Here is a 16,951-nt window from a genome sequence, read left to right on the forward strand (position 1 = left end):
TATACACACACATATATATATATATATATATATATATATATATATATATACTCACCAGTTCCTGTATACAGTACTATATGTATGTATATACCCCAGCTCCTGTATACAGTAATATATATATATATATATATATATATATATATATCCCAGCTCCTGTATGCAGTTCTATATACACCCCAGCTCCTATTTAGAGTACTATATATATCTCAGCTCCTGTATACCGTACTATATATACACACCAGCTCCTGTATACAGTACTATGTTTATATACACCAGCTCCTCTATACAGTATGCTCTATATATGTTCCCCGGTCCTGTATACAGTACTATATGTATATACACCAGCTCCTGTATACAGTACATTATATATACATGTACCCCATCTCCCGTATACAGTACTATATGTATATACTCCAGCTCCCGTATACAGTACTATATGTATATACCCCAGCTCCCGTATACAGTACTATATGTATATACACCAGCTCCTGTATACAGTACTATATGTATATACACCAGCTCCTGTATACAGTACTATATGTATATACACCAGCTCCCGTATACAGTACTATATGTATATACCCCAGCTCCCGTATACAGTACTATGTATATACCCCAGCTCCCGTATACAGTACTATGTATATACCCCAGCTCCCGTATACAGTACTATATGTATATACCCCAGCTCCCGTATACAGTACTATATGTATATACCCCAGCTCCCGTATACAGTACTATATGTATATACCCCAGCTCCTGTATACAGTACTATATGTATATACCCCAGCTCCTGTATACAGTACATTATATATACATGTACCCCAGCGCCTGTATACAGTACTATGTGTATATACACCAGCTCCTGTATACAGTACTATGTGTATATACACCAGCTCCTGTATACAGTACATTATATACACATGTACCCCAGCTCCTGTATACAGTACATTATATATACATGTACCCCAGCTCCTGTATACAGTACATTATATACACATGTACCCCAGCTCCTGTATACAGTACATTATATATACATGTACCCCAGCTCCTGTATACAGTACTATATGTATATACACCAGCTCCTGTATACAGTACTATATGTATATACACCAGCTCCTGTATACAGTACATTATATATACACATGTACCCCAGCTCCTGTATACAGTACATTATATATACATGTACCCCAGCTCCTGTATACAGTACTATATGTATATACCCAGCTCCTGTATACAGGACATTATATATACACACACATCTACCCCAGCTCCTGTATACAATACATTATATATACACACATCTAACCCAGCTCCTGTATACAGTACATTATATATACACATGTACCCCAGCTCCTGTATACAGTACATTATATACACATGTACCCCAGCTCCTGTATACAGTCCTATATGTATATATCCCAGCTCCTGTATACAGGACATTATATACACATGTACCCCAGCTCCTGTATACAGTACTATATGTATATACCCCAGCTCCTGTATACAGTACTATATGTATATACCCCAGCTCCTGTATACAGTACTATATGTATATACCCCAGCTCCTGTATACAGGACATTATATACACATGTACCCCAGCTCCTGTATACAGTACATTATATACACACACATGTACCCCAGCTCCTGTATACAGTCCTATATACACATATATCCCAGCTCCTGTATACAGTCCTATATACACATGTACCCCAGCTCCTGTATACAGTCCTATATACACATGTACCCCAGCTCCTGTATACAGTCCAATATACACATGTACCCCAGCTCCTGTATACAGTCCTATATACACATGTACCCCAGCTCCTGTATACAGTCCTATATACACATCTATCCCAGCTCCTGTATACAGTACATTATATACACATGTACCCCAGCTCCTGTATACAGTACATTATATAAACATGTACCCCAGCTCCTGTATACAGTACATTATATACACATGTACCCCAGCTCCTGTATACAGTACATTATATACACATGTACCCCAGCTCCTGTATACAGTCCTATATACACATGTACCCCAGCTCCTGTATACAGTACATTATATACACATGTACCCCAGCTCCTGTATACAGTCCTATATACACATATATCCCAGCTCCTGTATACAGTACATTATATAAACATGTACCCCAGCTCCTGTATACAGTACATTATATACACATGTACCCCAGCTCCTGTATACAGTACATTATATACACATGTACCCCAGCTCCTGTATACAGTCCTATATACACATGTACCCCAGCTCCTGTATACAGTACATTATATACACATGTACCCCAGCTCCTGTATACAGTCCTATATACACATATATCCCAGCTCCTGTATACAGTACATTATATATACATGTACCCCAGCTCCTGTATACAGTACATTATATACACATGTACCCCAGCTCCTGTATACAGTCCTATATACACATGTACCCCAGCTCCTGTATACAGGACATTATATACACATGTACCCCAGCTCCTGTATACAGTACATTATATAAACATGTACCCCAGCTCCTGTATAGTCCTATATACACACATGTACCCCAGCTCCTGTATACAGTACATTATATACACATGTACCCCAGCTCCTGTATACAGTACATTATATATACATGTACCCCAGCTCCTGTATACAGTACATTATATACACATGTACCCCAGCTCCTGTATACAGTACATTATATATACATGTACCCCAGCTCCTGTATACAGTACTATATGTATATACACCAGCTCCTGTATACAGTACTATATGTATATACACCAGCTCCTGTATACAGTACATTATATATACACATGTACCCCAGCTCCTGTATACAGTACATTATATATACATGTACCCCAGCTCCTGTATACAGTACTATATGTATATACCCAGCTCCTGTATACAGGACATTATATATACACACACATCTACCCCAGCTCCTGTATACAATACATTATATATACACACATCTAACCCAGCTCCTGTATACAGTACATTATATATACACATGTACCCCAGCTCCTGTATACAGTACATTATATACACATGTACCCCAGCTCCTGTATACAGTCCTATATGTATATATCCCAGCTCCTGTATACAGGACATTATATACACATGTACCCCAGCTCCTGTATACAGTACTATATGTATATACCCCAGCTCCTGTATACAGTACTATATGTATATACCCCAGCTCCTGTATACAGTACTATATGTATATACCCCAGCTCCTGTATACAGGACATTATATACACATGTACCCCAGCTCCTGTATACAGTACATTATATACACACACATGTACCCCAGCTCCTGTATACAGTCCTATATACACATATATCCCAGCTCCTGTATACAGTCCTATATACACATGTACCCCAGCTCCTGTATACAGTCCTATATACACATGTACCCCAGCTCCTGTATACAGTCCAATATACACATGTACCCCAGCTCCTGTATACAGTCCTATATACACATGTACCCCAGCTCCTGTATACAGTCCTATATACACATCTATCCCAGCTCCTGTATACAGTCCTATATACACATCTATCCCAGCTCCTGTATACAGTACATTATATACACATGTACCCCAGCTCCTGTATACAGTCCTATATACACATGTACCCCAGCTCCTGTATACAGTCCTATATACACATGTACCCCAGCTCCTGTATACAGTCCTATATACACATGTACCCCAGCTCCTGTATACAGTCCTATATACACATGTACCCCAGCTCCTGTATACAGTCCTATATACACATGTACCCCAGCTCCTGTATACAGTCCAATATACACATGTACCCCAGCTCCTGTATACAGTCCTATATACACATGTACCCCAGCTCCTGTATACAGTCCTATATACACATGTACCCCAGCTCCTGTATACAGTCCTATATACACATCTATCCCAGCTCCTGTATACAGTACATTATATACACATGTACCCCAGCTCCTGTATACAGTACATTATATAAACATGTACCCCAGCTCCTGTATACAGTACATTATATACACATGTACCCCAGCTCCTGTATACAGTACATTATATACACATGTACCCCAGCTCCTGTATACAGTCCTATATACACATGTACCCCAGCTCCTGTATACAGTACATTATATACACATGTACCCCAGCTCCTGTATACAGTCCTATATACACATATATCCCAGCTCCTGTATACAGTACATTATATAAACATGTACCCCAGCTCTTGTATACAGTACATTATATACACATGTACCCCAGCTCCTGTATACAGTACATTATATACACATGTACCCCAGCTCCTGTATACAGTCCTATATACACATGTACCCCAGCTCCTGTATACAGTACATTATATACACATGTACCCCAGCTCCTGTATAGTCCTATATACACACATGTACCCCAGCTCCTGTATACAGTACATTATATACACATGTACCCCAGCTCCTGTATACAGTACATTATATATACATGTACCCCAGCTCCTGTATACAGTACATTATATACACATGTACCCCAGCTCCTGTATACAGTCCTATATACACATGTACCCCAGCTCCTGTATACAGTACATTATATAAACATGTACCCCAGCTCCTGTATAGTCCTATATACACACATGTACCCCAGCTCCTGTATACAGTACATTATATACACATGTACCCCAGCTCCTGTATACAGTACATTATATATACATGTACCCCAGCTCCTGTATACAGTACATTATATACACATGTACCCCAGCTCCTGTATACAGTACATTATATATACATGTACCCCAGCTCCTGTATACAGTACTATATGTATATACACCAGCTCCTGTATACAGTACTATATGTATATACACCAGCTCCTGTATACAGTACATTATATATACACATGTACCCCAGCTCCTGTATACAGTACATTATATATACATGTACCCCAGCTCCTGTATACAGTACTATATGTATATACCCAGCTCCTGTATACAGGACATTATATATACACACACATCTACCCCAGCTCCTGTATACAATACATTATATATACACACATCTAACCCAGCTCCTGTATACAGTACATTATATATACACATGTACCCCAGCTCCTGTATACAGTACATTATATACACATGTACCCCAGCTCCTGTATACAGTCCTATATGTATATATCCCAGCTCCTGTATACAGGACATTATATACACATGTACCCCAGCTCCTGTATACAGTACTATATGTATATACCCCAGCTCCTGTATACAGTACTATATGTATATACCCCAGCTCCTGTATACAGTACTATATGTATATACCCCAGCTCCTGTATACAGGACATTATATACACATGTACCCCAGCTCCTGTATACAGTACATTATATACACACACATGTACCCCAGCTCCTGTATACAGTCCTATATACACATATATCCCAGCTCCTGTATACAGTCCTATATACACATGTACCCCAGCTCCTGTATACAGTCCTATATACACATGTACCCCAGCTCCTGTATACAGTCCAATATACACATGTACCCCAGCTCCTGTATACAGTCCTATATACACATGTACCCCAGCTCCTGTATACAGTCCTATATACACATCTATCCCAGCTCCTGTATACAGTCCTATATACACATCTATCCCAGCTCCTGTATACAGTACATTATATACACATGTACCCCAGCTCCTGTATACAGTCCTATATACACATGTACCCCAGCTCCTGTATACAGTCCTATATACACATGTACCCCAGCTCCTGTATACAGTCCTATATACACATGTACCCCAGCTCCTGTATACAGTCCTATATACACATGTACCCCAGCTCCTGTATACAGTCCTATATACACATGTACCCCAGCTCCTGTATACAGTCCAATATACACATGTACCCCAGCTCCTGTATACAGTCCTATATACACATGTACCCCAGCTCCTGTATACAGTCCTATATACACATGTACCCCAGCTCCTGTATACAGTCCTATATACACATCTATCCCAGCTCCTGTATACAGTACATTATATACACATGTACCCCAGCTCCTGTATACAGTACATTATATAAACATGTACCCCAGCTCCTGTATACAGTACATTATATACACATGTACCCCAGCTCCTGTATACAGTACATTATATACACATGTACCCCAGCTCCTGTATACAGTCCTATATACACATGTACCCCAGCTCCTGTATACAGTACATTATATACACATGTACCCCAGCTCCTGTATACAGTCCTATATACACATATATCCCAGCTCCTGTATACAGTACATTATATAAACATGTACCCCAGCTCTTGTATACAGTACATTATATACACATGTACCCCAGCTCCTGTATACAGTACATTATATACACATGTACCCCAGCTCCTGTATACAGTCCTATATACACATGTACCCCAGCTCCTGTATACAGTACATTATATACACATGTACCCCAGCTCCTGTATACAGTCCTATATACACATATATCCCAGCTCCTGTATACAGTACATTATATATACATGTACCCCAGCTCCTGTATACAGTACATTATATACACATGTACCCCAGCTCCTGTATACAGTCCTATATACACATGTACCCCAGCTCCTGTATACAGGACATTATATACACATGTACCCCAGCTCCTGTATACAGTCCTATATACACATGTACCCCAGCTCCTGTATACAGGACATTATATACACATGTACCCCAGCTCCTGTATACAGTACATTATATAAACATGTACCCCAGCTCCTGTATAGTCCTATATACACACATGTACCCCAGCTCCTGTATACAGTCCTATATACACATGTACCCCAGCTCCTGTATACAGTCCTATATACACATATATCCCAGCTCCTGTATACAGTCCTATATACACATATATCCCAGCTCCTGTATACAGTCCTATATACACATGTACCCCAGCCCCTGTATACAGTCCTATATACACATATATCCCAGCTCCTGTATACAGTCCTATATACACATATATCCCAGTTCCTATAATGAGCCCCTCCAGTCTCACACCGCCCGCTCTACACAAAGCCCCGCACTCACCCGAGTCTCTCCGCTTAGCTAAGGCCACAGGATCAAGTCTGACAGCGGGTGCAGATCTCCCAAATCCCCGAGCAGATCCTCCGGACACTGAGAGCCGGACAACCCCGAAGACAGAGGAAGGACAGACAGCAGTGACTCCCAAACCACACCCGCCGCGGCCGTAACCCTGCTGTGACTCGTGTGCAGCGGAGTTTAGATTGGGCGACACCTACTGCTAGCTGGCGGTACTGCACCCATAGGAGCGTCTATTGTTCTAATTGTCCTGTAATAAACAGGGGCCAGGATAAACAATGACAACAACTACGTAAGTCTGATGTGAGTTCTCTACTTATGTCAAGTAGTTTAATATTCTATCGAGACACTTCTGAAAAAGCTATACAGATGTTCCTGAGAGCCCTCACTGCTTACCTTAGGTAAGAGACTCATGACAAACCGCACTGTAAAGCTACATTAATAAATTATGTTAAAAAAAGAGGGGCATTTAAAGGGGTACTCCGGTGGAAAATAATTTATTATAAATCAACTGGTGCCAGAAAGTTAAACAGATTTGCAAATTATTTCTATAAAAAATCTTAATGCTTCCAGTACTTATCAGTTGCTGTTTACAACAGAGAAAGTTTTTTTCTTTTTGAAATTATTTTATGTCTGACCACAGTGCTCTCTGGTGACACCTCTGTCCATGTCAGGAACTGTCCAGAGTAGGAGCAAATCCCCATAGCAAACCTCTCCTGCTCTGGACAGTTCCTGACATGGACAGAGGTGTCAGCAGAGAGCACTGTGGTCAGACAAAAGAAATTGAAAGAGGAAACTTTCTCTGTGGTAAACAGAAGCTGATAAGTACTGTTCAATCTGTTTAACTTTCTGGCACCAGTTGATTTAAAATAAATTGTTTTCCACCGGAGTACCCCTTTAAGGAGAGGAACAGAGGGACTTGGCTCAAAAGTAGGGACTGTCCCCCTCAAGAGGGTCATTTGGGAAATATGCCTCTGCAGAAGCCAAAGGACCACAATGTGAGTCAATGGGTATGAAGTGATGGTCAGGCACTATATCATGGCTTACAGAGGCCACAATGCAGCCAATGCTGTATCTAGCATATGGAGGATACCAAGGCTGCCCAACAGACCCCGCTGACTTAGTCTACCTTCACATCTATGTCAAGACTTCCATCTTTAAGAGGTTGTGTTTCCATGTAAGAGAACAGGATGTCCTGGGGGCTGCGGATCTCCTCGGGCATGCCTGCTGCTCTTGTATTGGGCCCACTGTTATAATGTTTATTATGTTCTAGCACTTTAATGTATCCACCATATTTACTGTATTCATTATGTTATTTATGTACTGTACCTTTAAGGGGGAGATGCAGTGATAATCAGGTGACCCTGACTGCCCAATGGGAACTCCTAAATTCTCCAATATATAGTGTATGGGGGGAAGTTTCCTGAGTCTAAGACCAGTTTTAGTCTGAGCTGCAGTGTGGAAAGGAGGTGGAAGACGTGTGTGGTGACTCCAGAGGGCAACCTGAGGAAAAGTCTGAATTAAGACAGCCCCGCCATTCTGTGTGTTCCCCGAACAGTGGTGAGTCAAGCCCTGGTGGTTATAGTCATTGGACCTTGTCAGAACCCTAGTCATTGTGGGATATCTTCAAGTCTCATATCTGAAAGCGCAACTGTCATGACATCTTGGTGCAATAACCTGCACACAGCCTTTGTACTGTGTGCAGGTGGTGGTTATAGCAATGTTTTTACCTGAAATTTGGCGGCTTTCATGACTGCAAAAAAGGCTTTTATTCAAAGCCACTGACAGTCGGATAGGCGTGGCGCGAGGTGCACGATGCTCCGCCGCCGCCACGCCTACCCCGTGTGTTCGAGCTGGGAACTCTGTGTGATTGACACACAGGTCCCAGCGCACGCGCCCTTCAGCTAACCTAACCTGCACGCTGCTGTGTGTCATCCAGCAAGCGCTCGCTCCCACTGCAGTCTTCCTCCTCAGTGCGCCTGCGCAGAGCAGCGCGCAATCAGGTTAGTTCTCGATACTAGGTACAGAGAGGAAGCGCGCTCTCTGAACCTAGCACTGCGCAGGCGCACTGAGGAGAAAGACGGCGGTGGGAGCGAGCGCTTGCTGGATGACACACAGCAGCGCGCAGGTTAGACTAGCTGAAGGGCGCATGCGCTGGGACCTGTGTGTCAATCACACAGAGGTCCCAGCGCTGACATACGGGGTAGGTGTGGGGGTAGGTAAAAACATTGTTATACCCACCACCTGCACACAGTACAAAGGCTGTGTGCAGGTTATTGCACCAAAATGTCATGACAGTTGCGCTTTAAGTCTAAATTATAAGTAAGTGAATCAACTGCCTGTTAATCAACTGCGGGATGTAGGCAGAAAGAGGCCGTGCGGCCGGAGCAGAGTGGACCCCAGGCTCCGCTCCCCGACTGTCAGTCTGACTCTCGAGAGTATTATAAAGCTTGATTGTGTAAGTGTAAACTAGCCTAAGGTGCCACTAAAGGTAAGCCTAGAATATATTTGTGAAGCCCTAGTGCACAGTGTGTCTTCACAAGCACATTCTTGGTGACCGTTTCATTTACACTTATCCCCTATGTTCATGATGGGGATAAGTGTCTGATCGTTTGTGTCATCAACATCACTAAGAGGTCGACAGACACACACCCTCCATTCAGCTCTATGGGAGAGGCGGGAAGGCATAGAGACACATGGAGGGGGCATGTCGGCCAACACACCTCCTGCATTGGGAGAACCGCAGCCCCATGCAGGAGATTGCTGGGGGTCCCAAAGTTCGGACCCCCCCCCCCCCCCTGTGATCAGACACTTATCCCCTATATTGTGGATAGGTGATAAGTGTTCCATGGCTGCAGTACTCCTTTCAGTACAGTGAGTACCCATGCTCTGTTCCTACATTACACCAATAGCATATGTAATATCTGAGGGCATTACCAACCTACTCAGGGCACTGCCTACCTACCTTCCTATTGGTGAAATTACCTGCTTACCTGGGGGCATGGCCTACCTACTTACTGGGAAAATTATCTGCTACCTACCTACTGGAGGCATTACCTACTACCTACTAGGGGCATTTTCTTCTTTCTTGGGGCATCCCACTGGGAGTATTACCTGCCTACCTACTGGGGGCATTACCTACTTACCTATTAGAGGAATTACTTATCTACTTACTGGAGGTATTACCTACTACCTACTGGGGGCATTACCTACCTATTGGTGCATTTTCCACCTTAGAGCATTTCTGGGTCCATAACCTACCTGGGAGCATTACTGGGTGCATTAAGTACCTACCTAAGCATAATAGTGAAGAGGAAATTCCAACACACTTAGCTATTCTCTTGTACTATGCATGGCACCTAGGGAGGCATTGTTTGGGGCACTGAGGGTAGAAAAAAGGTGTGAAATGTGGTGGAAAAGTGCAGAGCCTAAGGCTATGTTTACACTATGTCCACATGGAGAATCTCTGTGCGGACATTCCACAAATTGTGGGCGCCTGCACAAACAGACGGTGCTAGGTGGAGAGTCATGTTTGGAAGAAGACTTCATTGCGGTCTGAGCCTGATACAGAAGAAAAGGGAATAGAACAATTCCAAGAAGACACCACTTGTGAGTCACTGAATGCCCGCAGCATCTGTGTACAGCCGGGATCACCCCTATATGGGCTCTGTATGGGGGATATTGGTCTGTATACAGTAGTTTTTATTCAGTATGGTATTATTATCCAATCATTATGTAATAGTAATGGTAGTGGTCATTGAGTGACAGTATTATTCTTCCTTAAAGAGGTACTCCGCAGAAAACATCTTATCCCCTATCCAAACTCCGCTCCGAGCCCGATGACTGGTAAATATGCCCGCCATACTGAAGAACAAACGATGATCTGGCACAAGATGTAAGTTTTGCAGCTTTATTTTCTCCATATCAGAAATCAACAAACATCACACAGTAAAACCGACTCCCTCCATAGTCATACGTGTTTCAAGCGCATGCGCGCTCTTCCTCAGTGACGTCATGGGTCTGGCAGGCAAGGGTTTTTATTCGTACCTACACAGGTGAGGAGTAATTAATTACCTCCACCCCGTTCAGGTACTTGCCCGTGAGACCTCATGACCGGGTAACGACTTTGTTTCCTTTCAAACACACACTTAAAGGACATCTGCAGCGGTACAAACACTTATCCCCTATCCTCAAGATAGGGGATAAGTGTTTGATCGTGGGGGGGTCCGAACTCTGGGGCCCCCGGCGATCTCCTGTACAGGGCCGAGGCTCTCCCGTGCAGGGGGCGTGCCAGCCGCAGCATGACGTTCATGCCTCCCCGCATCTCCCATAGAACTGTATGGGGACGGGGAGGAGTAGGGGCGTCACCGTCGACCTCTAGGTCGACACTACGTCACCATGGGCGCTTATGCCGGCGCCCCGTTAGGGAGATCGAGGGGGGTCCCAGCGGTCGGACCCCCCGCGATCAAACACTTATCCCCTATCCTGTGGATAGGGGATACATGTAATTCCGCTGCAGTTGTCCTTAAAGTTAAAAAAGGAGGTGTTATAAAATGATAACAACACTGTATTCAACACCATATGCCCAGTAACAAAAAATTTTCATCCATAATAGGTAATCGTTAAATTTCTCATTCAATTTTCTAATATGAATGTTACATCAATAATGGAGCAACAATTCACGTCTTACATTCATGCCAAACGGGGCACGTGTGCCGAGAGTGAATTGCCAGAAGGCTTGCCTTATGTCCAGTTTAACCAACTCAATGCCATATATTTTAAATCCTGATATATTACTACTGTAGAAACTGCTTTGTTTTTGGGGTGCCTTACTAATTGATTGAGGTTAACTGGATCTTTATGGGGGTTTATAACAAGCTACACATATACATATAAATACAAAGGGGGAACCTGACTAATTAAGAGATAGGGGTGCAAGGAAGAGGGGAAGGTGAAAAGGAAGGGGGAAGGAAGTGCTCTCTCTCTCATCATCCTATAAGTAAACATATATAGCAGTCATCCACACACATAACCCATACATTGCCCATCCCAAGACATCTCCATGGCCAATCAGAACAGTTACAGTTTATTTGCATTGCAATCAGTTCTTGTCCTTTTGATGTCTTCTTGAGTGGGGGGGGGGGGGGTCTTCTTTGTTGTCCCATACTGTGTTGATAGATATCCAAGTTTCCTTGAGAATCACACCTTGGTGGTCTGACAGGATGATTTGCAGTCCATTGTATCCAGCACCGCAGGGGCTGGTTTTATGGATTATTATTGGAGGTAACAGGAACTGTAGCTCACCTCCATTCTTATCACTCAGGTGCCAGGCTTATTGCATGGCTTTAAACAGGATGAAAGCAAATGATTGTCTAATCAGCTGTTTGCCTCAACCACAATTCCTGGAGCCAGTCCTGCCAACACCCTACACCCATTCCATCCATGAAATTCCACTGCATTACAATATATTTGAGTCCATAATAAAAACACATCAAAATTATATTAGTGTGGCCAATGTTGGCTGCAACATACGCCCCTTTGGGCCTGAATGGCACACAAACACTTGGGCCACACCCAAAATGAAGTCCACAGTCTTCTGCACAGTCCTCTAGATTACAAAAGTCCATTTAGCTTCTGGATCCTCCTCAGGGCCATACTGGTAGAGGTAACAATTTTGAAGAGACTGGGCATAAATGAACATTGCACCATTCACTCACATTCACACTCCTATCAATGGGTATCCAACAACATAAATTATATAAAATATCATGTTCCCCTATACACACAGCTACCTGTGTCATTGACAGATACATAATAGTAAAAGGCAATATCATGATTACATGTATAAAACAAACTCATAAGCTGAAACTGTATCCATCGGGTTTCTCATTTCTTTGAACAAATTAAGTTTATGGGTATATGTTCCATGACATCATGTTTTGGCACTTTCCATTGAATGTAATTTGCCATGTTTGCACCAGCTGATCTCTCTTGGTGACCAGTAGATAGACCATTGCTTTTTAATTGTTAATAGGATTATTTGAAGAAATCTTAGACCGACAGAGGGATTCATTTAGTTGCCATCACATGTATGACTTATATACACATCCAGGAACCAGCACATGCCAATCTTGTCTTTGCTTCACAAAGGATCCTGGGAACAAAAGAACAAGAGCAGTATCAGATTCTTAGCAGTATAATATAATATATGCCATAATATCAAAATTCCTATATATCATTGAAAATACAGCTAAATTGTAGTGACTCATGGCCTATATGGTGTTTCCTCCATGCATTGTGCATCTAATATCCAAATCCAAGCTGGGTTCCTTCTTGCTAGTCTAACATTAAAACATATCCCTAAATAACTGAAAGGGAGGAAGACATTTCCTAGATTTAACAAGCAAGGTAAACTCCTGAAATGGCTGCACTCGCTTTATCCCTGATTGGGCTTGTTACACCAATTCCCTTATATATAACCCGAATGCATGCAAATGGAAAAAAGGTTTCACAAAAATCATTAAAATCTTTAACACCAATTAACTTTTTTGGACCAATAAACATTTTAACGCCCCTTTGGTACCAAAAGAAAAAAACAAATTGGTACCAATCAAAAAATAAAAGGTAGAATGCATTGGAAGAGAAATATTTTTAGGGAAAAAGCAAAAAAAATAAATAATAATAATCTAAGCAATGAACACAGCTGTTTCAAAAGCAAAATTATATGCTTAATAGAAAAAAAAAACATACTCCTGGTCATCTGGAGCATAAAAGAAATAACACAATGCCGACACAAGATACACAATGAACAGGACATAAACAGACAACATAAAATATATCATAGATTAACTCAACTTTTATCTATCTCACGATGCATCTTTAGGTAATTCTGAGTAAAGGTCTAATCAATTCTATATCATTCACACCGGAATCCCAGATTTGTAGTGGTCGCTCTTTATACATTTCAATTATCAATCTACAGCTCATGATTGAAGTCTGTGACCTGTTTGGAAAAGGACATAACAAAAACAGACATACATACACCTATATAAAAACACTAGGTTAGTACAACACCTTCACATCACAATGGGATGTAAATTTTTGAATAATTGTTTGCAAACAATTGACCCTCTACACTTGAGCTCATTGATAAAACCACGTGGACTTTAAATTAGTGAATTGGCCAAATACACTAGATTATTTACTAGAATAACCAGTTTCATTTGTTGACGTCTCAGTTTATAACCTGTTGAAGAAGCATAGAGATTAGTATCTTTGCTGCAACATCACATGGCAATGGTGGTCAGTCTGTAAGGAAACACAAACACAATTAGAATACAAAAACACACATGTAAAACAAATATAGTTCTGTCATTTATATCTATACCAATATGTCCATATCACAAAGTTCCTCAATGTTTACCAACACATATTATAACACTGTGCTGTGCTATTAATCAATAGGGGTAGAGCAATCTGTGACCAACTCAAGAATAGTAAAAATGGCAGATTTACCCATAGATTGTACATTGGGATATTACTGCCTGCCTTTTGCTGTTCACAAGGGGATGTGTCTTTCTGTTTCTTTGTCTCTTCATTTACATTAGGGCACTGTTTTGTTGGGGATTTTGATGCAAATGTAACAGGGTTAGTCTCCATATCACCCATCTCTTCACACCTTTCTGTGACCTCTTTATTCTGGGTGGTATTCTCCCCCTCTGGCTGAATGCTGCTAACCTCCTGCTGTGATGAATTGTCTATAGGCTCAGGATACACATTAGATGTCTCACAATATCTTTTAATATGTCCTGGTCTCCCACATTTGTAACAATATCTAACCCACCATTTCCTCCTAGGTCTATAAACAACAGATATGTTTTCAGGTGTCTCATTCCTGTCTCCAGACCCTTCACACCAGTCCCTCAAAATATTGATAAATTTCTCATGGGAGCTGGTATTTCTCAGCGCCAATCTCGTGGTGTAATCTACATTACATCTATTTGCCATGGAATAGAGGAAATTGGTATCATCCTGAGACATTTCTGGGCAGTTATAAACACACTTATATAGGGAGAGATAATCATTACAAAACATGACCGGATCATCACATCGCCTGAACCACAACTTTCTTAGGGCATCTTCACCCCTAATGTCTCGCCCACCTAAAACACGCTGCAGCTCCTTCCTCCTGAATTCTGCACCTCTACAGTCATCATCTATGTGGGCAGATGTTAACTGCGCTGCCAGTGGCCCTGGAAGCCAAGCTCGGAGCAGAGACCAGGCATCTTTGTTATCCAGGTGATACTGCCTCACTACAGCTTCAAACCTATTGGATAAAGTTATGGGTGATTCGCTAGTATTACAGTCTCCAATAACTTTACACAAATGGAGTCTGTCCTGGATGGTCAATGCTGGAGGACTATCAGCTACCATGCCTGTTACCTCGCCCCCACCCATAGAGGAAATTGTGCAGATATTTGTTACTCCACATTTATGCAATGTAAGGGACCGGATGTGCTGCTCTTGGCTGATTAGCTGGGATCTTGCTTTAGACAGCTGCCCTTCTAAATCAGCTATCATCACCCCCATCTGACTAATCTTATTCTCTAAAGACAATAAATGGGACCTGTTAGAGCCAACCTTAAGCTCATACCTCTCTGCCAACTCCACCAGCCCTTTGTTTCTTTCGGTTAATTCATCTATTTCTGCCTTTAAATTTCCCAATTCATTACTGGACTCTGCAGATATTTCAAGAACAGACTCTGCAATCTTATCTAAACTCTCTTTCATCTGCCTCCTCTCATTCTGCCACTTGGTCTCCTTCTCTTCCGCTATCTCCTTAATTTTCATAAGCAATAAGATTTCATTACCTAACTTTTCTTTCTTCCACTTCTTGCTATTCTTTTTACAATCAATGTTACCATTATACTCCTGGCACTGCATCCTCAATGCCATAAACTGATCTCCCAGAGATCCATCTGCACATGTCTGGTACTTAGCAGAGGCATGCTTCTCCACAAACTTCTCCACAAATTCCATATTAACAATACAGTAATATACAACGAACAAAGCTAACAATATAACCACTCCCACAACAACAAGCAAAACCTAGGCCTCACCTGACCAGTAACTTATCTAGAACAATGGTCTCACACAACATATATTCGGCCTACTCCAATGTAAAACTCACTTCTAAAAACACAAAACAAGTCACACTTCCTTTACAACTATAACTAATCACTACCAATAAAATGTCCTACAAAACCTGATTAATAGTTACACTAAACTTGCTAGGATCAGCTTACAAATAACATAAATGAAACAATACACTCACCAGGATTTCCTTTGTATCCAAGATCCAGATTCCTCGTTCCTCGATCTTTTCCTCTTAAAAATTTGGAGCAAAGCAGATTCCTTTCCTGTGGATCCTCTGTGGAATTTTAAATCACAGTCCCATCTGGGGTGCCAAATGTAGAAACTGCTTTGTTTTGGGGTGCCTTACTAATTGATTGAGGTTAACTGGATCTTTATGGGGGTTTATAACAAGCTACACATATACATATAAATACAAAGGGGGAACCTGACTAATTAAGAGATAGGGGTGCAAGGAAGAGGGGAAGGTGAAAAGGAAGGGGGAAGGAAGTGCTCTCTCTCTCATCATCCTATAAGTAAACATATATAGCAGTCATCCACACACATAACCCATACATTGCCCATCCCAAGACATCTCCATGGCCAATCAGAACAGTTACAGTTTATTTGCATTGCAATCAGTTCTTGTCCTTTTGATGTCTTCTTGAGTGGGGGGGGGGGGGGTCTTCTTTGTTGTCCCATACTGTGTTGATAGATATCCAAGTTTCCTTGAGAATCACACC

At 41.8% G+C, this 16,951-nt stretch overlaps 2 protein-coding genes across 3 annotated transcripts in view; both read right to left on the reverse strand.

Annotated features, from left to right (window-relative positions):
* CD151 (CD151 molecule (Raph blood group)) overlaps positions 1–7,240 on the reverse strand; it is a 78,662-nt gene extending 71,422 nt beyond the window's left edge. The window contains exon 1 of one of the 2 annotated variants that reach the window (XM_056526921.1): positions 7,065–7,240. The gene's annotated coding sequence lies outside the window, so the exon portion shown is untranslated. The remainder of the gene's footprint in view (positions 1–7,064) is intronic. The other variant, XM_056526923.1, reaches the window with a different exon arrangement.
* Positions 7,241–14,342: 7,102 nt separating this feature from the next.
* On the reverse strand, positions 14,343–16,115 carry LOC130277505 (posterior protein-like). Its single transcript, XM_056528181.1, has 2 exons — positions 14,592–16,115; positions 14,343–14,384 (listed from the first exon to the last, which is right to left on the reverse strand). The coding sequence occupies exons 1-2, from the start codon at positions 16,113–16,115 to the stop codon at positions 14,343–14,345; spliced, it is 1,566 nt and encodes a 521-aa protein (XP_056384156.1).
* Between the last annotated feature and the right edge of the window lie 836 nt (positions 16,116–16,951).

Source organism: Hyla sarda, chromosome 6 (assembly GCF_029499605.1).
Source record: "Hyla sarda isolate aHylSar1 chromosome 6, aHylSar1.hap1, whole genome shotgun sequence".
In the NCBI taxonomy this organism is placed as follows: domain Eukaryota; kingdom Metazoa; phylum Chordata; class Amphibia; order Anura; family Hylidae; genus Hyla; species Hyla sarda.

Coding starts and splice junctions, on each gene's coding strand:
- LOC130277505 (XM_056528181.1), bottom strand. CDS start 16,115: ATGGAATTTGTGGAGAAGTTTGTGGAGAAGCATGCCTCTGCTAAGTAC. Junction 14,385..14,591: donor TCCCAATGTACAATCTATGG/GTAAATCTGCCA, acceptor GTTTCCTTACAG/ACTGACCACCATTGCCATGT.